General features: G+C 41.4%; 1 protein-coding gene across 1 annotated transcript in view; it reads right to left on the bottom strand.

Annotated features, from left to right (window-relative positions):
• si:dkeyp-14d3.1 (transmembrane protein 132D) overlaps positions 1-26,496 on the bottom strand; it is a 175,018-nt gene that overhangs the window by 113,845 nt on the left and 34,677 nt on the right. The window contains exon 2 of the mRNA XM_024438905.1: positions 1,295-1,438. Within this exon, the coding sequence (XP_024294673.1) occupies positions 1,295-1,438 (144 nt within the window). The remainder of the gene's footprint in view (positions 1-1,294; positions 1,439-26,496) is intronic.

Raw genomic sequence — 26,496 nt, 5'->3', positions numbered from 1 at the left:
CGCTCTTGTCTCTGACTCCCTCACTTAAATCAATAAAAACAGATTTAACTACGCACTCATGTGAGAGACACTCAGCCCATGGTGGTGTTGCTGAGACAGAGCGCTGAGAGTGTTCTCACTGCGCTGCGGGTTTTCGTTTTTTCATTTCAATTAAGCATTTCAATTACACAACCAGGTGAGGGGAGTTCTTTACTAATTAGTGACCTAAATTCATCAATCAAGTACAAGGGAGGAGCAAAAACCCTCAGACACTCAGCCCTCCGTGGAATGAGATTGACATGTGTGTACACAACGCTTGCTAGTCAGTGTTGTAGTACTTCTCAGGACCATGTAGGGGTAACTCTCAAGATGATTATACAACAGGCCTGAACATTCAAAGTCTCTAGACTCCTCGAGGTTGGAATAGCGATCCCTCTTCACCTCTTTTGAGCTCTCTCCATTGGACTCACCAAAGTAACCAAGGGTTACTGCCCTAATATAACATTTTCAGGAATTGTTTTATACAACACTTCAAAAAAGAACACTTCAAAATGAAACAGAATTACACAAGTACATTTAAAAGGCTAAACTCAAACAGCCTCAGGGCATACTTTGAATTGAATTTCACAGAGTCAAACTCTTAAGTCTTGTATTTTCTTTAAAAGTAAGTAGTCAGTGGAATGATGCTGATGGACTTAATACGCAGAGCTTTCCAACCTCCCAATCATTCTCTAATCCGTAAAATTACACCTGTCACTAGAAAGTTAGATTTATTAACCCAACTTCCTGATCCATGGAAGAAAACCATTAGGACACACAAAGGGCCTGGATCAGAACTTAATTAACACAAGCAGCAACCTTTTTCGCATCCCGGGAATCCGTTTCCTATTTACTAGATTAATTTAAGTACGTAATACAGAGATAGGAAATGACCAAAACAACTTGAAGGCTATTTCAGTTGGGGAAATGAATATGCTAATCAAAAGAGAGCTGGAGATGGGCTGTTAACCTCTTCCTTGCTGGAGGAACAACCACAGAGATTATGCTTCACTCCAGCCAACACTGTGATATTCAGAGTTTACAATTGGCTCATTCATCCCCCTCCTCTCCCCTGTAACTATTCCCCAGGTCGTTGCTGCAAATGAGAACGTGTTCTCAGTCAACTTACCTGGTAAAATAAAGGATACATTTAAAAAATATATATATATATTGGAGTCAAGAGTTATAAGGCAGCGGTCCTTCAGGGGAAGGTTGTAGATGGTTGTGCGTACAGTATACAAGTGATGTCCAATAGGATCCAGTATTGCTAACTGACCTTTGTCCGTAGCTGGACTCTTTCCTGCGGCAATGGAGGGTGACCACCCTGTGCCCCTCGCTCCTCACATCCTGGCTCACCATCCACAGGGTGGGGTTGCTGGGCCGGGCACCCAGAAATGCCATGCCCTCTTTCAATTTGACCCTAGGGAGGTAGAAACAACACACACATAGGCTCAGGACGAGAGAGTGATAGATAGCAGTGCAGCATGGGTTGGTTAAACATGTGGCTGTATCAAACAGATCTTTCAGGTATTGAATCATTGAATGCATCCATCTGAACCTGCTTCAAACAGCTGAGGCCAAACAGACCATGACGTCTTCAATATAGAAATACATAAAACAGGATCAGATGGTTTCAAATTCCTTTTTCTCAATATGTGTCTCATCTATCTTATTTTATTCCTATAACAGGGTTTTTTCTTAATCAAAAAGGGGCTTAGGTTGTGGGCATGGCAGGGGGTGTTTTCATGGAGATGTGTTAAATGTTTGCAGTTTTAAAGCAAATTTCAAGTGATTTTACATATTCTGCCATGGAGATGAGAACATTTTGCAGTTTTTAAGACAATATCGTACATTTCTATGCATTTTATCATGGCTAATCCTGTGTTATTTTGCTCAAACACAATAGCAAAATGTATACTAAATACATTTTCAATTCTCCCAGACTGTGTAGCTTTTATTTTGGTGATTGTTAGTTGTCAAAGATTATATTATATAAAATATATAGATCCATTATCTTTTCTACATATTTTATATATGGTTTTAGTCATTTTTAAGAGTTTTTCCATCTCAAAAATATATATATACAGTATCAGTCAAAAGTTTGGAGTTCTCTTTATTTGTAGAATAATAGTAAAGACATCAAAATAATGAAATAAGACATATGCAATTATGTACTAACTAAATCAAAATATATTTTATATTTGAGATTCTTCAAATTAGCCACCCTTCATGACAGCTGTGCACACTCTTGGCATTCTCTCAACCAGCTTCATGAGGTAGTCACCTGGAATGCATTTCAATTAACAGGTGTGCCTTGTTAAAAGTTAAAGTGGAATTTCTTTCCTTCTTAATGCGTTTGAGCCAATCAGTTGTGTTGTGACAAGGTAGGGGTGGTATACAGAAGATATTTGGTAAAAGACCAATATGGACTTGGTAAAAGACCAAGTCCATATTATGACAAGAACAGCTCAAATAAGCAAAGAGAAATGACAGTCCATCAGAGTTTAAGACAAGGTTAGTCAATCCGGAACATTTCAAGAACTTTCAAAGTTTCTTCAAGTGCAGTCACAAAAACCATCAAGCTCTACGATGAACCTGGCTCTCATGAAGACCGCCACAGGAAAGGAAGACCCAGAGTTACCTCTACTGCAGAGGATATGTTCATTAGATTTACCAGCCACAGAAATTGCAGCCCAAATAAATGCTTCACAGAGTTCAAGTAACAGACATCTCAACATCAACTGTTCAGAGGGGACTGCGTGAATCAGGCCTTCATGGTCGAATTGCTGCAAAAAAAAACACTACTAAAAGGACACCAATAAGAAGAGACTTGCTTGGGCCAAGAAACATGAGCAATGGATATTAGACCTGTGGAAATCTGTCCTTTGGTGTGATGTTTGAGATTTTTGGTTCCAACCACTGTCTTTGTAAGATGCAGAGTAGGTGAATGGATGCTCTCCGCATGTGCGGTTCCTACTGTGAAGATTGGAGGTGGTGTGATGGTACTTTGTTGGTGACATTGATTTATTTAGAATAAGGCACACTTAACCAGCATGGCTACCACAGCATTCTGTAGCAATATGCCATCCCATCTGGTTTGCGCTTAGTGGGACTATAATTAGTTTTTCAACACCTCCAGGCTGTGTGAGGGCTATTTGCCAAGAAGGAGACTGATGGAGTGCTGCATCAGATGACCTGGCCTCCAGAATCACCTGACCCTAACCCAATTGAGATGGTTTGGGATGAGTTGGACCGGAGAGTGAAGGAAAAGCAGCCCACAAGTGCTCTGCATATGTGGGAACTCCTTCCAGACTGTTGGAAAAGCATTCCAGGTGAAGTCAGTTGAGAGAATTCCAAGAGGTTGCAAAGCTGTCATCAAGTCTAAGGGTGATTACTTTGAAGAATCTCAAATATAAAATATATTTTGATTTGTTTAACACGTTTTTGGTTACTATATGATTCCATATGTGCTATTTCATAGTTTTGATGTCTTCAATATTATACAATGTAGAAAATAGTAAAAATAAAGAAATTGAATTGTCACACGACCACCACACATGGGAACAATAACCGACAAAGACAGAGGGAACAGAGGGCACATATATAACATACTAATCAGGGGAAATGGGAACCAGGTGTGTGGCAACAGATCCTTTGGACATTCCTGCAGTCAGCATCACAATTGCACACTCCCTAAAAACTTGAGACATCTGTGGCATTGTGTTGTGTGACAAAACTGCACATTTTAGAGTGGCCTTTTATTGTCCCCAGCACATGGTACACCTGTGTAATGATCATGCTCTTTAATCAGCTTTTTGATATGCCACACCTGTCAGGTGGATGGTTTATATTGGCAAAGGAGAACTACTGACAAACAGGGATGTAAAGAAATGTGTGCACAAAATTTGAGAGAAATAAACTTTGGGTGCGTGTCGAAAATGTCTGAATCCATAAAGGCCAGGATGAAAGATGTTCAGTGACTGTAGCAAATTACAGTAGCCAATGTCCTTGGCACAAAAGAAAAAGTGATTACGTTCAAAGGGAAAATCTGCAATTGAAAAGCTCTGTCTTTAGTGCATTCACTGCACATAGAGCAGTGTAGTTTAAAAGGGGAAAATGAGGGCAAGAAATTAAAAAGATTGCCTTTCTTTACATTATGAATAAGGCTGAGGCAGTGTAGTGCAGTCAGGAACAACCACCCATGTCCTCTCACACCCTCCCAACACCAAAAACCTTCCAACACCACACACCTCCCCAACACCACACACCTCCCCAACACCACACACCTCCCCAACACCACAAACCTTCCCAACACCACACACCCTCCCAACACCACAAACCCTCCCAACACCACAAACCCTCCCAACACCACAAACCTTCCCAACACCACAAACCTTCCCAACACCATACACCTTCCCAACACCACAAACCTTCCCAACACCACAAACCTTCCCAACACCACAAACCTTCCCAACACCACACACCTTCCAAACATCACACACCTTCCCAATACCGCACACATTCCAACACCGTCCAACACTTGACTGCTGACATGCAAAAGATTTTGGGACTGTATCAACAGTGGACTAATGAATAAAATATAAACATATTCTTTTGTTAAATTTCCCTTTAAATAAGGCTGATTCGCCTCCCGAGTGGCACGGTGGTCTAAGGCACTGCATCACAGTGCTAGAGGTGTCACTACAGATCCGGGTTCAATCCCAGGCTGTGTCGCAGCCAGCCGCGACCGGGAGACCCATGAGGCGGCACACAATTGGCCCAGCGCCGTCCGGGTTAGGGGAGGGTTTGGCCGACCGGGATGTCCTTGTCCCATCGCGCATGTACAAAAATAAATAAATAAGGCTGATTCTCAAACAAGGAAGGGATCAGACTCAGCCCAAAGACCTGCAGAAGTGAGAGACTGTAGAGAAAGCAGCAAACAGGATATGTCTATAGGAGACATAATGTAGTAATAATGTAGTGGATAATGTAGTGGCATTGGTGAGACTTTGTTGTCAGATTAAAGTGAGTTTTGACCATAATAACTCTAGTATAGCAGCTGCCCACTACCACAACAGCAGTAAGAAACCAGACACATATGCAATGACAAGACCCTCACTGGCCAGTCAAAAGGAATACTTTGATGTGAAATCTTATTAGCATGTGACAGGAACAATGATTGGAGCGGGGGATCCGTAATAAGACAGCAGCACAGATGGTATGGTGTGCTTCCACTCTCTACAGGATTGGGGATGCACTCCAGGGCTAATGCTCACTCAGAATGCATGGCTGCGTATTACTTTCTAGAAATTTGAGGTCTCTTGACCAGCTGGTTTGTTCTCTTGGATGTTCGTGTGGGCATCAGGCTCCCTTTGGATGTAGAACAGTGAAGCCCGACAGATAAGCCTAATGTGACAGGACCATATGAAAAAGAGAGTCGAACATCATGTTATACTTGAAAGCTTAAGATGAAACAAACCCACTGAATGCCGTACCCACTGAATGCTCAATTTGAATTAATTAAGCTAATATTTCAGGTAAACATGTTCATCTAATGTGGCATTCGCCTCGCACACATTTTAGAGATGCTTAATACACTATAGAGGTACGTTCCAAGGTCTCTCTCTTTCTCTGTCTGTCTGTCTGTCTGTCTGTCTGTCTGTCTGTCTGTCTGTCTGTCTGTCTGTCTGTCTGTCTGTCTGTCTGTCTGTCTGTCTGTCTGTCTGTCTGTCTGTCTGTCTGTCTGTCTGTCTGTCTGTCTGTCTGTCTGTCTGTCTGTCTGTCTGTCTGTCTGTCTGTCTGTCTGTCTGTCTGTCTGTCTGTCTGTCTCTCTCTCTCTCTCTCTCTCTCTCTCTCTGTTTCTCTCTCTGTATCTCCCAGAGGAGGCAGAGACTGGCCTTGCATCCAGTTACAGATGTAGGATCTTAATTTGAACCAGTTTGTTACAACAGGAAAATAATCCTGCAGCAACAGGAAATGTGAATTACTCTGTGGATTATAATTAATGGACATTTTTTAGGGGTTGATACATTTTCGTACGGGAAAATCAAGTCAAAGTTACAAACTTCAGAAGCCTTTCTTGAATACACTACAAGTTGTACATTTCCTGCATCTGTAGTGGAGGAACTTCCTGCAGCTCTGTAGGCCCATCAGAGTTCCTCTAATGTTGGTCATCTAACACCCCATGTGGATATACTGTTTCAAATACTGTAGCTTTTCAACTTTTCAAAACTTTTAAACTGGCATAATTGCATTTATAACACAATTATAGAAAACATGCTTTTCATGTATGTTTCAGCGAGGGAGGTAGTCCAGTTCACAGCTGAATACTCATAACATACAAATAGACTATGAATACGAAAACAACTCCTGAGAGACTCATGAGGTGTTACACCTTAGCCTTACTGACAATGATGTCAGGGGTGTCCTCTGATGGGGCCACAGTGTCTCCTGACCCCTCCTGTCTCAGCCTCCAGTACTTATGCTGCAGTAGTTTATGTGTCGGGGGGCTAGGGTCAGTTTGTTATATCTGGAGTACTTCTCCTGTCCTATTCGGTGTCCTGTGTGAATTTAAGTGTGCTCTCTCTAATTCTCTCTTTCTCTCTTTCTTTCTCTCTCTCGGAGGACCTGAGCCCTAGGACCATGCCTCAGGACTACCTGACATGATGACTCCTTGCTGTCCCCAGTCCACCTGGTCATGCTGCTGCTCCAGTTTCAACTGTTCTGCCTTATTATTATTGGACCATGCTGGTCATTTATGAACATTTGAACATCTTGGCCATGTTCTGTTATAATCTCCACCCGGCACAGCCAGAAGAGGACTGGCCACACCACATAGCCTGGACTCTTGAAAATGCTACACTTACATAATTGAAAGAAGCTCAGCTGATTCACCAAAAAAACAGCATACAGACAGAGGGGACAGCTGTGAAAAGAAATGTTTCATATGTCCTTTTAGAGTTCTCCTTGTACATCTCCATCTCACAAAGGAACTCTAATGAATGCAGTATCACACACTGTACTATTGGGAATCAGCACCCGAATAGTGAGTGAAGTCAAGGGCCAATCTGAGACTCACAGAATAGAATGCAGCAATCGTGTGTTGCTCTCAACAAAGTAAAGCTGTGAGCTGAAACTTCACAGAAATGAAAGGTGGAGGCTTATTATGTATATCCATACTTGTGGGCTCCAATCCATTGTAGAATAGATTTTCTATGAACTTATTGAGCTACGTGCCAGATTGAATGTCCCGAATATCAAATAATGCATAGTAACAAATGAATCAAGAAAATGCAATACCCACAACAACATGTACAGAGGAAACGTCATGTATATGTTTTGAAATGTTTAAAACTGACAATACTTCATGAACAATAAGTTGCTCTCTAATACTGCATGGTAGACACAATATGCTACTTCACAAAGCTGTCAGCATCTATAATGAATGTTGTAAGTTCCTCTTTATTGCCTAAGTCGGAAACAAAATGGAGCTAACCATAGCAAAATGGACACTGCAATCAAAAAGCTGCTAGTGCAGTCCATTCTCAATTCTAACACCATTTCAGCTCATCATGATTCTTTCAATGGGTGCAGAGGAATAACATCAGGCCTCCCCCACCACCAGCCAACCCCCTCTCCTACCCCCTATCCCTCCTCACTGATTGCTTGCAGAAGCCACACTTGGACTCCTTGGCATTTCCCTCAATAAATAATGATGAGATAACTAGAAATGGAGCACTGTCCCTCAGTGAGACAGTGAAGGAAACAAACATCTTCAGAAGAAATCCAATAAGTTGGACGCTGAGCGACAGTGGTAGTCCCCAGCCGGCAGTCCCCTGCATGCGCCTGGGAGTCTCTTGCTCCCCTCTCCCTCTGCTCGCCTCTCTCCGGTCTGCCTGGCTCCAGGATGCAGCACGGGCTGGTGGAGAGGACAGGGATAGCACTCTGTTTCCCTCCATTACCCTGCTGACACCCACCTGCATCGTCCAACACCAGGCTAGGCGCTGCATGCAAGAGGCCATGTTTCACTGTTCCCTTGGTCAAGCCCATCCAACACACACAATGTGGGGGGAATGAGGCAACTCAGAAGGGAGGGAGACAGAGTAAGGTCGGCATCAGGGGACAGCAGAGCCCCCCCCCCCACCTGTTTTGAGCCCCACCAATTAGAAACCAAAATAATAATCCTTGTATTAATAAAGAAGCATACAAATTTGGTCTCTTTCTTTGAGTAATGCATCTCCAGCCTAGCTCAGTTTTTTATGTGGTGGAGGGGCAGCAAGCGAAAGCATAGAGTGTAGGCATTGTTAATCTTCTCTGGTTGAACCGTGATTGGCACAAGGTTCTGTCACTCTTCAGGACACTATGTCACCATAGAATCTACCGGAGAGCTAGGCAGTTCAATACCCCCCTTGGGTGTTGCTATAGATTTACAGTAGAAGTGCCCCTCCAAGAAGGCTCAAGGTCATTGGCCACAGATAAAAAGATGTCAAATCACATTATATTTCCTGTAGCTTTGATTGAACTGATCAGGTTAACATCATACTTTCAAAATCTTAGCTAGCAAGCTAGCTAGTTAGATAAGCAGTCATGATCATGAACCACGTCGACAATCTATTGTCAAATCTTTTTCAATCTTTGTCATATGAAGAGAAATTAGAGATAAAACGTCTTCGGCCATTGGACATAAACATTACACAACAAGTCGTAAATCAGAACCTTGTGCCAATCACGGAAGACAGCAGTGGCTAACTGCGAGTCGCAAACCAATCACTATTTTGCTTCCCCTGTCTGCTATTCAATGGAGAGGGTGTGTGGTTCAAGTCTAGGTTTAAGGATGTAAAACATCTGTCTGAAAGGGTCTCAAAACATGACAATTGTCCATCACCTGTAGACAATGCTGTTACTGGGGGAAATTAAACATTGTGGCTCAGACACTGCACATACTGTAGACGAGCCATGACCTTCACAACCAACAAACGGAGGAGAATAGGTACGTGCTTGCCAGAATTATAGCATTCATTAAATTTTGTGGTAATTGTGAGACAGCACTGCAGGGCCGTGACGAGTCGGCCGAATCCTGCCCAGGCATTTTCAGATGTATTTTTGAGACCATGCGTGAAGGAGATTACAGGCTACAAAGGCATTATACTGGGGAAATCAAACATTGTAGCTCAACTAGACACCACATATACTGTAGATGAGCCATGACCTTCACAACCAACAAATGGAGGAGAATAGGTAAGTGCTTGCCAGAATTATAGCATATTGTGTGGCAATTGTGAGACAGCACTGCGAGGCCATGACGAGTTGGTCGACTCCTGGCCAGGCATTTTAAGGTGCGTTTTTGCGACCATGCGTGAAGGTGATTACAGGCCACAACGGCATTATGACAACCAACGTCTTTAAGTGTACATCAAGCATAATCCAAATCAAACAGCCTTAAAAGGATTTAAAAAAACTTCACACACACAACACCATGGGCCAGAAAAGGTTGAATGCATTGGCCATTTCAATCCTGCATGAATTTATCCAGAGAATTCCAGACATTAATGAAAAAGAAATTGAGAGGTTTGCCCACAAGAAGGACCGCCGCGCCACCTTCCTGCACAACAACGGTGAGTCCAGAAATATGTCTTGCTGCTGCATAGGTGATGTAATATGCCTGGGTGATAGGTATACTGTAGCTAAGAAAGTAACACTAAGTGTAAGCTATGTTGTGTAGTATGTGTATGTTATGTAGTATGTGTATGTTGTGTAGTATGTGTATGTTGTGTAGTACGTGGATGTTATGTAGTATGTGTATGTTGTGTAGTATGTGTATGTTGTGTAGTATGTGTATGTTGTGTAGTACGTGTATGTTGTGTAGTACGTGTATGTTGTGTAGTACGTGTATGTTTTGTAGTACGTGTATGTTATGTAGTACGTGTATGTTGTGTAGTATGTGTATGTTGTGTAGTATGTGTATGTTGTGTGGTATGTGTATGTTTTGCGGTACGTGTATGTTATGTAGTACGTGTATGTTGTGTAGTATGTGTATGTTGTGTAGTATGTGTATGTTGTGTAGTACGTGTATGTTGTGTAGTATGTGTATGTTGTGTAGTATGTGTATGTTTTGCGGTACGTGTATGTTATGTAGTACGTGTATGTTGTGTAGTATGTATATGTTGTGTATATGAGCTCGCTCATGTCTTCATCGAAATGACGGCTTGCCTCTTATCCGCTCGTCCTTCCATAATGCCAAAGTTAGTTTGTACATCTCCATTGTTATATTGCTTAAATAGGTCTATCTCATTAGTATCTTATTCCTCATTTTAGGCAATGGTAGAATGATGTATTTCATTGTTTGGCTTACCTTGTGCATTATAATTAGTTAATGTGCTTTCTTTCAGAAGATGGGATACTATAAAATGTTTTGGGGTCTGTAACCATGTTTGCCAGTGAATGTCTATTCCAATTTTTTGTTAAACAAAAAGTTCCGTAATAAAAACCTTGTAATTCCAGTTCATATTGCAAGGGTTGTTTTGTTTGCACAATGCGCTGTTTGTGTGTCGGTATATTGTTTATAAAAGTGGATCCTTGCTAATGTATTTTCCTTCCTTTTTAGACCACATAATAAAATACTTCAAATGGTAGGCTGTCGAGTCCGCGTCTCTCTCTTTCTCTCTCTCTCTCTGTGACGTGACTTATAAAGAAGAATAAAGTTAAGGTCTCAACATCTTGCTGAAATGATCTGAACTAACATTTATCTGAATTTCTGTCGCTGTCCATTTCGGAAATGCTGAACAAATAGGCCTACTTCATCGCAGATCGCTTGCTTGCACTTGCTTATACTTAGAGCTAAGTGGTAATGATATAAGAACAAACATGATAAATTTACTGAACATAAATGTAATAATGTTTGTGTGTGGTCCAGAAGTCAAAACTCATTTTGGCGTTCGTTATTACTGAAGGAGATTGCAGTTCTTATCAAGTTACACAAATCCACAATGAGTCAGTGGAAACCATATTTATTTAAACAAGTCAGCAATATCAGCTATGGTTTTTAAAAGGAAGAAAAGTAGGCTGAATGAACTGATTTGCTGCTAGATGAGGCTCCACTGGTAGCCAGGTGTAGCGGTGGTAAGGATTCACTCCATGGTGCTGAACGGAAAGGTCTGTTGTCGGGAAAGCTTCATGTAGGCAATAACAGTTTGTGGACACCGTTTGTCACCGTTGTAGTGCATTAAATGTATTGTTTAGTGTTGTGGTTTAGCTGGCATGCGTTTGCCCTACCAAGATTTACATGCTAAAATATCCACTGATTATCATCACTATTATTACCATAGAAGCAGACAAAAATGTAGGCTAACCTCTGCCTATTAGCTTCTTCGCAAATTCAAGCCTGTCTCAAAATACAATTCTGCCCCTTCAAGGCTCTCCTGGGGGGGGTGGTTGGCCATCCTTAGTAGCCTATAAAATATTGCAACATTACAATTACAACCAAATACTTTTTATGTCTTTATAAAATAATTCCATCATTGAATGAATCATGGATCAGGTGGCTAAGGTAGGCTACGTCAAAGCAAGATAACTAACAAAGACACGTTTATCTTTAACCTTGTGAGGCTAAAATATTCAGGTTCCAGGGGAGATCTATAGACAGTATGTGAGTCATTTGTCAATTATTTTTTATGTTAACATTGGCCAATGTTGAATAAAGGGGATTCACAGCTCTCCAACAGTGTCAAATCTATGCGAGCCCTTGAGAGGTGGTTTACCACAAATAACGTACCCATTTATCAACTGCGGACATTTGCGGTAATGAGTGCAGGTGAAACGTCTTTTAGGACATCAGATGTGAAATTATGAAATGAATACATGCTAATAGCTGAAGAGTTAACTACTGAGAAAGCTAGCCAGGATATACAGAATATGTTGTGAATTGGCTATGTAGTTAGTCTGTTGTCTCTTATTAATTATAGGCTACCTATAGCTGTCTCTCCCTCCTCAATGCCCCCCTCGCACTGGCACACACACAGGTGATTCATACACCATGACTTTTCAGGATTTTCATGACCGTACGAACTCTGCTTGATGACCAAGAAATTGCTATAAATGGGCACCTACCCACAAACTAGCAAGGAATATCCACAAATGTGCACATGCCTTTCAATGCAATACAGTTATGTGATGCAGCCAGTCAAGAAGCTGTCGATGATGCAGCTGTATAACTTTTGAGGATCTGAGGGCCCATGCCAAATTCTTTCAGCCTCCTAAGGGTGAAGAGGAGTTGTCGTACACTATTTGCGACTGTGTTGGTGTGTTTCGACCATGATAGATCCTTAGTGACGTGGAAACCGACGTACTTGAAGCTCTTGACCTGCGGCCCTGTCGATGTGAATGGGGGCATGCTTTTTCCTGTAGTCCATGATCAGCTCCTTTGTCTTACTGATGTTGAGGGAGAGGTTGTTGTCCTGGCATCACACTGCCAGGTCTCTGACCTCCTCGCTATTGGCTGTGTCATCGTCATCTGTGATTATGCCTACTTCAGTCATATTACCAGTGCTAGCATCTCTTCACTGGCTTACTGTTAAGGCTAGGGGTGATTTCAAGGTTTTACTGCTAACCTTCAAAATATTAGATGGACTACCTATCTCGCCGATGTTAGGATTTTGAATGTCGTGTCGTGTAAGACCGGCATAGGTGTTAGAACTCTGTCTTTGAGATATAAGAAAGCTAAGGAAATCATCAATAACGATCACGATCTAATATGTCTGTATGATCTTCTACATATATAAAAACCCTCACCTTCTAACGAGTCCTGTGCGGCTTGTAAGCATTGTACAGCAACACAGACTACATGTTCGTGAGAGTCTCAGACTTTCAGGATGGTTTGTAGCTCATAATAGTTTGTAGCTCAAACCCTTCTCAGGTTATCATGAGAAGAACCGTTTTCAGCATAGTCTCTTCTCTCACTAACACCGCTTTAGCTCAGCCCCCATAGACCGCACAGGAAAATGACTGATATGGTCGGATTCAGAACAAATACCTGAAGTCTGTTGTTCAAACACACAACTAGTTATGGGTGTTAGAAGCTGGTTAGAAGCACTAAAAGATTGCCCACGAGTTGGTGGTATCCAATTAAAGAAATGCTCCGGAACTTTGCCACTACCAAGTATTTTATGTGTGTGTGTGTGGGTGGGGGGTTGTGTGGTTCACACATGCATAATCTATGAGCAGCATTACTGTCTTACCTCAATTATCCACGAAATCCTTAGTTTGAATGCAACTGTTATTCTGAAAGCTGTGCTGCACCATTTTCCCTACATTTTCTCTCACGCAGGCCTGCCCCCAAGCAATTCTTATTTTTGAGTTCAACCAATGAGCTTCAACCCCCTCGCCATATGAGTGACAGCTAGTAACACACACACACACACACACACACACACACCTTTATAAAAAAAATAAAAAAATCTTTATACTGCAATGCACAACAAGAAATTGGATGTTTTACCAACTCTACTATTTGGATACTAAACAGAACAAACATCAGGCACTAAGAGACCCACAAAGACAGATGCTTCGTTCAGCATTACATTGTTGTTAAGGGTTGTCTGAGACCAGTTGAGTCAATGTTAGTAAATCATATATTTGGTATTCAGAGCTTGCAGGTTTCTGGAATGCACCGATGTCTCATTCAACACACATATGTTACAGTAATGTGTGTTTACATATACTGTATCTGCGTGAGTTTACTACATGGGCATGCTAGCCGGTCAGTTCTCTTCGTCAGTTCTCTGTGGGCCACTGGGGTGTGACATAAACAGTATGGTCTGCCTTCTCCCATTTGACAACTCAATAAGTCACAGTGTGTGTGTGTGTGTGTGTGTGTGTGTGTGTGTGTGTGTGTGTGTGAGAGAGTATTTGCAGTCAGTGCTGTGCACTCCGTTGCTAGTTAAATCAATCTGTTGTGCCACTCATCTCTTGCATTCAGCAGGGATGGGAAACAGCTGCTATACTATGAGAGACAACAGCAACTACCGGCTGGAAATGTTCTTTCGTAAGCAGTTTTTAGTCATAATAAATGTTAATAGGATGACAAAAAAAATCAAACATTCTGTCACAAATTGCATACTTCTATAATAATGATTAAATATGAACTCTCAATGTAAACAGCTTAGCCTCAGAAAGGTGGAATATACTGTCTGTCAACAGCACATCACCCACACCTTAGGAAAGCAGCGTAAACAAAATATCTTCCAGGACAGTCATTTTATCAGAGCCACATCAGCCCCCACTTTTCATCTTACCATGAATTATTCATCTCGTGTCTATTTTAACCATCACAATGTCAACATGAATGATAAGAAAGCATTTGGAATTCCCCACCTGCGCCCATGTCAGTATTTGATTCCATTATATAGCCTCATGTATTTGTGTCATTTTACACATACTGACAGGGGCATGGCAGGCTGGAACAGCAGACGACCTGAAGTGACTCAGTAAACAGAAAGGGCTGCAACCAATATGACTATGGCGCATAACAGTGAACATGTGGCTCCCTGGCATATGTAGCCTACTGCAACTGTATACCAAGAACTGCAAGTGTCTACAACATCGCCTCAATGGTCGGCCATTCCATTGCACAGAGGGGACATTTTTCACTGGCGTTTCGTTTCAGAATTACACAACAGAGACTACGTTGGGACACTGTTCTCCTGAGTGCCTGTACAGGATAGGGGGAAATTGTTGTGTATGCATATCTGTGTGCCAATTACACCACCCTCTGTGTCAACACGCTATGCGCAAAAAGGAAGCATTACAAACCCATATTGAGAATTCATATGCCTGCTATCATGGTGTGCGGTTCTGTAGTTTCCTCACAAAATTGTCTCCTAATTGGATTTTGACAACAGTCGGTGAGAGAGAGAGAGAGAGAGAGAGAGAGAGAGAGAGAGAGAGAGAGAGAGAGAGAGAGAGAGAGAGAGAGAGAGAGAGAGAGAGAGAGAGAGAGAGAGAAAGGGGCGGGGTGCACAAAACAGGAAGCGAGAGATGGGGAACATAACTTCGATGGCTCTAACTCCTTGCCTCAACTACTCCAAAAGGAAGTCATTGACTTGGATGGCAGTTAGGCCGTGATTTGTACAGTTACTAATTTACATAGAGGATTAGTTCAACTGCTCCTCTATCTTGTATATGGCAGTATCTTCCCAGGTCCCAGGACATAATAGTGTCACCCTATTTGAGAGGAGCTGATTTAGGGAGAAAGAGAGAGAGAGAGAGAGAGAACAGCTCAGTATAGGAAGAGAGAGGCTGCTGTGCTGCATGAGAGGACAGAAGTGTGGATTTCCACTGATTCCTACAGAAGGCGCAGGCTAATCTGCAGGCGAACGTGTGCGCAGGATAAACATGCCTATCATTTACAGCACAACACCCCCTCTCAGCCTCAACATACACACACACGGTCTCCACTGAGCTGTGACAGAGAGATAATGCCGGGGCGTCGCCTACGGCAGGAGACGGATTTACACTCATACTTGTTTTCCCCCTTTTTCTTCCATTGCACTTTTTTTTGTTCATTCTTATTTTTGAAAATAGGTGGAATAAATAGTTCTGTATCTGGAGGAAATTGATTGTAAATGGAAGGCATATTGAAAGCTCCAGATGTGCTCCCTGGAGAAAATGATGTTCCAGTTCCACAAGATGATCAGCTGCTGAGAAAAGAGGAAAGCTAATGAAGGATGGAGCGAGGTCCATCAATATTCACTTCCATGTCTATATATAGAACCAGTCAGAGCTCTGCCAATGCCACTGCTACTAAGTCAACAGGTAGTAGGCTATGTGGGGAGGAAGAGCTGTGACACTTGGTATTGTTGGTGGCGTCCAGGCCATGTTCACAACCGTCACAGCCCAGGGTTATTTACACCAGTGGCTTCCTCTCCTCCTCCTAATACAGCCCCCTCCCAGCGCCAATGCCCCCTCCACACCCACGGGGGCAGGGAGTTTGTAAAAGTGAAGTATTGTGGGGCAGCAGAGCTACTGACTCTGCTCCAACAACATGAGGATTTAGCCTGAGAACAAATAACTAATGCCCTGCACGTGATGGGAATCTCAGATATACACACACCCACATACGCACACACACACAAGCTCTCAGTAAGGTAATGAACAGCCTGCTGTGTTACAAGGCCCCCGGCATGGCTTACTCTAATGCTCACAAAATTGCATTTAATTGGTGGATGAGAATAAATCAATGTAAACCCTGTTTTGAAACTCACATGGAGAAGGGGTGGGAGGAGAAGAAAAGAGACGGAGTGAAAGAAAGGAAGAGAGGAACAAAGTCTAGAGTGGGTGGATCGACTGCCGTGCTCCTCTGGAAATTCTGTCAGGTGACTGTTCTAAAAAAAACGAATGTTTCTGTGATGCTCACTAATTTTGGCTGCATCACCAATGGAATACTAAATACAGATGTACTGTGCAGAGACATTGGGCTGAGATGAAGAGAGAGGCTGACTGACGGCCAAATCTCCAGTGTGAATCAGTGGGGCTGCTAGTATTGAGGAGGAGTCCTCAGAGATAGAGTGAGACAGAGACACACGCACACACACACACACACACACACACACACACACACACACACACACACACACAGAGAGAGAGGCCCCTGGGTGGTCCAGAACCCAACCCCCTCTCAAATCAGCTTTGATGTAAATTACCCGGCCGTCCAGGATGCACCTGTGATCGACACATTTTTATCCCAGACACACTGACCTTTAAAAGAGCAGGAATAAAAGGGGGCCAGCCACTCCTGGCAGACAGCAGAACCAAGACCTCACCCGGGAGAAACAGAAGAGATGACAAAGCAAGAAGTTCAACATCCCTAAAAACACATTGTGGGAGAGTCGAGAGGAGAGGAGCGGAGAGGGCTTGGTGGAGCTTGGTGTGCACTGTGCAGCGTCTCTGTGGAGGAGTACATCAAATGTCATGGGGGAGATAAAAGACCAACTCCACAGGCAGGAAGGGAAGGAACACTAAGCTGAATCAAAACTCTAAAGTGGCCCAAGAAATAGATCAAAATCTCCTGGATGTCACTGACTTTCTTCCTCCCAAATGCTCGCGAAGTGAAATGAAAACCACTTTTTTTTTTTTATTACTTTGAACAGGTTAATATGCCTTGAAATATTTCAAATTTCAGGCCCACCAGGTCAAACCAGGTCAAATCCATTAAAGTCACACATTCATGTCAATTGAATTAGGGATGCTTCTATTAGAGCCTACTTCCCCATTCTTTCAGCTGAGTGGCTCTGCTGGCACCCTGTCTATCTGTCTCTAACCACAGGCCAGATGGGATTAGAAGGAACTGGGTTCATTAATGTGATCTCAGAACTTTCCAAATCATGTAAAACAACTGAGCCCTAAACGGGACATGAAAGTGTTTATGTGTCAATCAGGTGCCATCTACTCTTCAGAGGATGTGGAAAGGTGAGCGGGAGGGTAGGGAAGGAGCCCCAAAACAAAGTTTAATCTAATGGATGTTATTAATGGGCTAGTATTGGATGCCGGTGTTTAATCGTGAGTAAAGACACGGCTCTCCTCCACTCCCCGCCCCCACTCCATTTCATGACAGGAAGATAAAAAAGAAAAGGAGAACATCCCCAGTTTTCACAGAGCACATCCCATCATTTTACAATCACACGTTCTCTACTGGACAAAAACTGATCATAGGGCTGCAGCAAAGACACTTTGACTCATACTATAATGGTCTCCCACAGAGTAAATCATTCCTAGAATATCACTGGTCACCATGTCCTTGAATGTGAACTGTAGAGTCCATTAAGCCCAGTGAGTGACAGGTGACAGTCCCAGTGACATGGGAGTGAGGTGAGCAGGTAAGGACAGCTGGGGAAGAACAGGACAGGCTTTTTGTGTCCATGTCTTGTTTGTGTGTCCAGGACTCAGCCTCAGCCCTGTTGATAGACAGATCTGTCAGACAACAGCCCAGGTTGTCCCCTGTGCCACCAGCTCAGCTTTTAAGGTGCACTCAAAGGGCTTTTTTATTTTCACCATAGTGGAAGTGTCATTCAGTCCCCATGTTCCCTCTCTCCCTAAAACATCACTGCTCTGAAACAATAGGTGTTTGTGCGAGGGCGCGCGTGTGTCTCGCTGTAGAAGACAGATTCGGTCAGTCATTGTGATCAAGTATTGAAATATTAGGCTACTGAGCGTTGAGTAATTCATCATGAATTTCTGTATAAGTCTTATAGAATGATGGCTAGACTTTTCATTACACAGACCTCATATGCAACACTAGGGAGGTTAATGTTACACAGACCTCATATGCAACACTAGGGAGGGTAATGTTACACAGACCTCATATGCAACACTAGGGAGGTTAATGCTTTATGAATAATACATCACCTCTACATTATCTAATTGATTGATGACCCAACAATACATGCAAGGTCTATATGACACAGATATGATGGCAGAAGACAGAGATGAGGAGTGGCTACCTGCAGGTGGAGACTGAGCATCATGTCTTGTATAATGCATTAAACTGAACATCAACAGTATCCCACTGGGCACAGATGTCAGTTCAATGTCTAGTTTTGATTTGATTGAGTTGTCAACTAACATGAATTCAACATGAAATCAACCAAAAATCTCACCCTGTCATTGGATGTAGGTTAAAAGTTGGGTGAAAGAAAGACGAAATGACGACTTTTTGCAAATCCAATCAGTTTTCCATGTTGATTCAACATCATCACAGTGATTTTATTTGGAAACAATGTTGATTTTGATGAGGTAGTACACAATTGGATGACATGGTACACAAAAAAAAAACGGGGATACGTTTTGGCTCATGATCAGCACTTTCAAAACTACTGGCTGATATTATACACAAGTTCTGGAGCATCACTTTAATGTCTTTATAATAGACCTGTACTTAATAGAGGTCGACCGATTAATCGGCACGGCCGATTAATTAGGGCCAATATCAAGTTTTCATAACAATCGGTAATAGGCATTTTTGGGCGCCGATTATGGCCGATTACATTGCGATCCACGAGGAGACTGCGTGGCAGGCTGACCACCTGTTACGCGAGTGCAGCAAGGAGCCAAAGTAAGTTGCTAGCTAGCATTAAACTTATAAAAAACAATACATTTTAACATAATCACTACACGTGGTTGATGATATTACTAGTTTAACTAGCTTGTCCAGCGTTGCTTATAATCAATGCGGTTGTCACACCCTGACCATAGTTTGCTTTGTATGTTTCTATGTTTTGGTTGGTCAGGGTGTGAGCTGAGTGGGCATTCTATGTTACATGTCTAGTTTGTCTAGTTCTATGTATGGCCTGATATGGTTCTCAATCAGAGGCAGGTGTTCGTCATTGTCTCCGATTGGGAACCATATTTAGGTAGCCTGTTTGGTGTTGGGTTTTTGTGGGTGATTGTCCTTGTTCCTGTCTCTGTGTTACTTTGCACCAGTATTAGGCTGTTTCGGTTTTCGTGTTACGTTTATTGTTTTTTTATTTGATTCGTGTTTACTTTGTTTTATTAAACATGGATCGCAATAGCCATGCCGCATTTTGGTCTGACTCTCTTTCACATAAAGAAAACCGTTACAGCGGTGCTTTTTAATTTATCATCGAATCACAGCCTACTTCGCCAAACGGGTGATGATTTAACAAAAGCACATTCGTGAAAACGAAGACCATTTCTTCCTAACAAAGACTGTAATTAATTTGCCAGAATTCTACATAATTATGACATGACATTGAATGTTGTGCAATGAAACAGCAATATTTAGACTTAGGGTTGCCACCCGTTCGATAAAATACGGAACGGTTCTGTATTTCACTGAAAGAATAAATGTTTTGTTTTTGAAATGATCGTTTCCGGATTTTACCATATTAATGACCAAAAGCTCGTATTTCTGTGCGTTTATTATATTATAATTGAGTCAATGATTTTATATTTTATAGAGCTGTTGACTGAGCGGTGGTAGGCAGCAACAGGCTCGTAAGCATTCATTCAAACAGCACTTTCCTTCATTTGCCAGCAGCTCTTCGCAATGCTTGAAGCACAGCACTGTTTATGACTTTAAGCCTGTTGTTGTGTCTTTACTATCATTAAATTAAAGACTTGTAGTTTTTATCAAAGATTCTCTGTAATTAGTATTACGCGATCAACTGATTAATCATGTAACTGTAATTAACTAGGAAGTCGGGGCACCAAGGAAAAATATTCAGATTACAAAGTTATCATTTCCTAAAATAACTTTTCAGATATTTTATCTGATCAATTAGTCTTCGAATTAATGAATTATTTACTTTACCGCACGTTAGTCTCATTCCAAACGTCGTAAATTGTTGGTTATCTGCACAAACCCAGTCTTCACTATGAGTCATCCATACCACAATTGTCTTAAATCATTTATTTATTACTAACTAAGTAATTCACAGAAATGCATAAACATACAGTAAATATGGTTACAGGAAATGATAGGAGAATGTGCCCTAGTGGGCTAAACCGGCATGGCGGCTTGTTAGACAAAAGGGGAAGTGGGGGTCGACTAAGAAGTCACTACAGATAATGATGATAATGGTGATAATGGTGATAATTATAACAATTGAAATGCTAATCCTTTGCACATGAGCGCTCACTCATTCGGGAACAATTGCAATCAATATATATATTTATGCTCAGTTTGTCGTCTTGATCGCTGGTGAAAAGTTGTTTCTTTTATAGAATTGTCCGTCTCTCTCCCGCTCTCTCTCTCTGTCGTGGTTATAGTGAATAGTTCAGAGTGACATTCATTTGTTTCGTTATAGAGTGGATGTTTCGGCGGTTGTCGTTCTTCGTGTTCAATGATACCGAATTCCTAGCTGCAGACTAGTAATTAATATCAAAGACTTGTTCTTATTCTGTCGGTATCGATAGTCTAAGAGTTTAACCACGTGGTATGGTTAAAAGATTCAGCAATGGTCTACAACCTTTGTCCTCTCCTAATGGGGAAAAACACTGTCTGGTGATAATTTCTCAAAGTTGGGTTTTATTCGAAATTGCAGAAAAGGGCAATGGTCTACAACATTTGTCCTCTCCTAATACCTAATTACTTTCCCAGGATGCCTGACCCTAACTGGGCTCAGGGGCGGTCCTCTGATTTGGTAAACTCCAATTCCCTTTTTGAGTTTTCCTTTATTAAACAGTCCAAAATCACACTGGAAAATTGTGGAAACAGTATCATACTCACTCATTCATCTTATACAACAACTAGATCATATCTGAGGCTATGATAGAAACAGTGTTATGGTAATGGCCACACCGTCTCCCATGAGCTTCCCCAATTTGTAACAAACGGACCAGTTCATAGCTGGATTCTTCACTGATCTTTTATACTTGCTCCGGAACATGAAATTAGTTCGTACCTCAAGTTCTGTGAGGTGGAAGAAATTCCTTTGTGCTCTATGAAAATGTACTCTCTCTATACTGTGTGTCCATGAGGAGATCCTCAGGAATTTACGATATTTTTCTGACCACAGCAGCCTAGTTGAAGGAGGAAAGGGGGAGCCATGGAGAGGGGGATAGGGCTTGCTATACCCAAAGAGGGCAACGTCATGACACTACCAACTCCCGAGATTAGGCTGGCAATACTATAGTGCCTATAAGAACATCCAATTGTTAAAGGTATATGAAAGACAAATGGTATAGAGAGAAATAGTCCTATAATTCCTATAATAACTACAACCTAAAACTTGGAAATAGTGAAGACTCATGTTCTCATGTTCTGAGCAAGAAACTTAAAGGTTAGCCTTTTTACATGGCACATATTGTACTTTTACTTTCTTCTCCAACACTGTGCTTTTCATTATTTAAACCAAATTGAACATGTTTCATTATTTATTTGAGACTAAATAAATGTTATTTATGTATTATATTAAGTTAAAATAAAAGTGTTCATTCAGTATTGTTGTAATTGTTATTATTACAAATGTATATATATAAAAATCGGACGATTAATTGATATCGGCTTTTTTTGGTCCTCCAATAATCGGTATTGGCGTTGAAAAATCATAAAATCGGTCGACCTCTAGTACGAAATACTGGACACAAACTCACATTACTAACACCCATTTCAACCAGTGTAGTCGGTTTATAGTCTCAAATCAAATCAAATCACATTATATTTGTCACATACACGTGTTTAGCAGTTATTGCGGGTGTAGCGAAATGCTTGTGTTTCTCCAACAATGCAGTAATATCTACTCTCACACAAATCTGCAGGAGAAAAGTTCAGTTTGTGCCCATGCTGACAGTCAGCCAGGATTAGTAAGTAGATGCCATGTTAAACAGGGATTAAAGAGGCTCATTAAGTGATCCTTATTTCATGACTAGTTCCTCCATTAACAGATGCGTGTTAAAGAGTCATTCCAGAGGACTGAAAACAACCTTGTTATTTTTTAAACCTCCCATTTTGGAGTCAATGTGTGGCTCATACATGCATAATAAACCTACAGCCCTCCCGTAGTGGGGAAAGGCACAGAATCCTTTGATTTTTACCTGGCATCATTTAGTGCACGAGATACCCACTTGTTCAAGTCATGTAGCTTAATGAGTAAATAAAAAACAATCATAAAAATGAGCTGTTATTGGCAGAGAGGTTTGGAACTCTCTTTGTTTTTGCTCTAACCAATTTACAGTTAAATTACACAGTTATTAAAGTGTAATTTCCTCCACCTAACGCTACAGCATTGTTGCGTTAGGTATTTGTTAATTTTGTATTTTTCCCTTTATGATGATGATCGAGACATCTAAGTATTAGTTTTGCACTAGGATTGTAATTTAGTGATAAAAATGATGTACTACGCGATGACATAGTACACAACTTTCTGGGACCCTATTTTGCTGTTGGACGCTGCTTTCAGAAATACTGGCTAAAAATATACAAAAGTTATTCAGTCTCTTTAATAGAGTGCGATTCATGGCATGGCAAGGGCCCTTCCCTGAGGCTGTGATGACTCAATGTCATGACGGGGGATAGGGGAGGGAAGTGTTTTGTAATCCTGATGGAAACCAGACACACACACACACAAATGCACGTAGGCACGCACACACACAGATGCATTAAAGCACACACGCACAGGCACACACACAAATGCACTCAGGCACACACATACACACACACACACACACACACACACACACACACACACACACACACACACACACACACACACACACACACACACACACACACACACATACATACAGGCAGGAACACACGTACGCCCACACACACAGACACACAAACACACATTATCCTTCTTCCCTGTGCCAAACGCACATTATATGCAGTAAGCTTCATTTCATCTCAGCTAACGTTGTTTGCTCTGTTTACTCTCTCAGTCTCTGTGACAATTAATGCTGCATGTTTACAAATGGGCTGTGATGTTAGTCTAGCTAGTGAGATCCCTACTGCTGAGAATCCCCAGCTCTCAGAGGCATAGAGTCTCCTACTCAGATACAGGCAAAGGGACTGGGAAGTGAGGGGGGAGGCAGGGAGGTAGGGGGGCTGGTAGAGAGGGAGTGTGGAGAATCCAGCTGTTGCAATCATCAGCAGTCCCATGCAGTGCCAGTCCTAGCGTTTGGGTGAGTGTGTGGTGACTGAGGCTTCTCAGGAGATGGCACCAGCCCAGTGCTTAAACAGCAACAGACCTGCTGGAGCACAGAACACACTGCAGACCTGTCTCATGGGTCAGCATTACACTATTTAGGGGAAGGTATTTATGATAAACAATCTCACCATATGCCATAGGTTAAGAATGGAGTTCTATAACAAGCTACTGTAAGTAGATTGTTGCTTTGGCAGGTTATATTTGGTTGGAAATTGTGGGAAATCTCTGTACAGGCGGTAGGTAGACTAGAAGTTAGAGCATTGGGCCAGTAATGGAATGGTCGCTAGTTAGAATCCCGAGCCGACAAGGTGAAATATCTGTTGATGTGCCATTGAGAAAGGCACTTAACCCTGATTACTCCAGAGGTGCCACTGATAATGGCTGACCCTGGCCGTGACCCCATTCTCTGAGGGTGTTTCAGGGGGAGTTGGGATATGCAAGAAACACATTTCCAATAAACACCTGTACAGTGTCTTCATAAATTATTTACACCCCTTGATTTTTTCCATTTTGTTATGGATAAAATGTAGTTTTTTTCCTACACACAATACCCCATAATGTCAAAGTGTGATGTTAATTTAAACATGTTTATAAATTCATTAAAAATGTAAGCTGAAATGTCTTGAGTCCATAAGTATTCAAACCCTTTCTTATTGCAAGCCTAAATAAGTTAAGGAGTAAGAATGTGCTTAACAAGTCACACAATAATTTGCATGGAGTGTTTTTTGAATGACTACCTCATCTCTGTACCCCACACATACAATTATCTGTAAGTTCCCTGAGTCGAGCAGTGAATTTCAAACACAGATTAAACCACAAAGACCAGGGAGGTTTTCCAATGCCTTACAAAGAAGAACACGTATTGGTCACTGGGTAAAAATGTAATAAAGCAGACATTGAATATCCCTTTGAGCATGGTGAAGTTATTAATTACACGTTGGAATGTGTATCAATACACCCAGTCACTACAACGATACAGGTGTCCTACCTAACTGGAGAGGAAGGAAACTGCTCAGGGATTTCACCACGAGGCCAATTGAATTTCAAAACAGTTACTGAGTTTAATGGTAGTTATAGGATAAAACTGAGGATGGATCAACAACACTGTAGTTACTCCACAATACTAACTTAACTGACAGAGTGAAAAGAAGGAAGCCTGTACAGAATACAAATAATTCAAAACATACATCCTGTTTGCAACAAGGCACTAACATAATATGTTATGTTTGGGGCAAATTCAGTACAACACATTACTGAGTACCACCCTCCAAATTTTCAAGCATAGTGGTGGCTGCATCATGTTATGGATATGGTTTTAATTGTTAAGGACTGGGGAGTTTTTCAGGATAAAAAAATAAATGGAATGGAGCTAAGCACAAGCAAAATCCTAAAGGAAAAAGTGGTTCAGTCTGCTTTCCACCAGACACTGGGAGATTAATTCACCTTTCAGCAGGACTATGACCTTAAACCCAAGGCCAAATATACACTGGAATTGCTTACCAAGAAGACAGTGAATGTTCCATTGGCCGAGTTACAGTTCTGACTTAAATCTACTTGAAAATCTATGGCAAGACTTGAAAATGGCTTTCTAGCAATCATCAACAACCAATTTGACAGATCTTGAACAATTTTTTAAAGAATAATTGCCATTTGTTACACAATCCAGGTGTGGAAAGCTTTAAAAGACTTAACCTGAAAGAATCACAGCTGTAATCACTGCCAAATGTGATTCTAACATGTATTGACTCAGTGGGTTGAATATTTATGTAATCAAGATATTACATTTGTGTTTTATTTTTTCAGAAATGTTTTACAAACGTTCAAATTTTTCTTCGACTTTGACATTATAGAATATTTTGTGAATATCATGGATTATATAAGGACAATTAAATCCATTTTTATCCCACTTTGTAACACGACAAAATTTGGAAAAAGGCAAAGGGTGTGAATACTTTCTGAAGGAAAAGGGAAAATGATATATTTGTCCATGTGTGAAAATGGACAAATATAAGCACCCACCAAATTATTATTTTTATGTAATATATTAAATCATTGTTTCAGGTGGTATCATTAAAAATCCAGAATAACTGAAAAAGTAGATCATCAATTAATGGGCGTCTAGATGTCCCTGAAATTGCATCAGAGACATAGTGTGAAGTCTATTTTAATATTTCACCATAGTTCAGTGTAGTATAGCTTGAAATAATTTCCCATACATGTTATTCAACATCTCTTTATCTATTGTACTGAATGTCTTGAGGAGGAGCACTTAAGTTTTCCCAGGGCTGCCATATGCTTAAAATACATATAAAAGGCATACAAATGCTGTCACGGCCTCATACATTAGAGAGTATACAGAACAGCCGGCTGCTTTAACCCTATTTGTCTCCGTGCTGAACAGAGAGATGCTGCATCATTTTCTGAAAGATACTGTGGCATTCCACTAGCACTCAGGAGGAAGGCTTTACTCTGAGAGTTTTGAAGTTTTGCCATGACAAGGACTCATGGAGGGCAGGTGATCAAATAAATCCATAATCTATTTTCTTTACCCTCAAGGTGACATCTGTGTGTCTGTGTGTGTTTAGAGTGAATTCACAAAGAGACAGACACAGTCGTGATGGTTCAGGAGCGCTCCTTCTCCCCGTCTCACAGAGGGTGAGTAATGGTCCAAGACCTAATAATTTTCACATTCCTTCCTAAGCTCCTAAACTGCAAAAAAAACCACTCACTGTTTAACAGAGACATGCAGACTGGCCACTGAGGCTGTAGCAGATCACATAAGACCATGCCACCATTTTAATTAAAAACAATCTAAAGT

The sequence above is a fragment of the Oncorhynchus tshawytscha genome, linkage group LG12 (assembly GCF_018296145.1).
Source record: "Oncorhynchus tshawytscha isolate Ot180627B linkage group LG12, Otsh_v2.0, whole genome shotgun sequence".
NCBI lineage: Eukaryota > Metazoa > Chordata > Actinopteri > Salmoniformes > Salmonidae > Oncorhynchus > Oncorhynchus tshawytscha.
The sequence above is the reverse complement of the archived record's forward strand: the minus strand, read 5'-3'. Positions and strand labels throughout refer to the sequence as shown.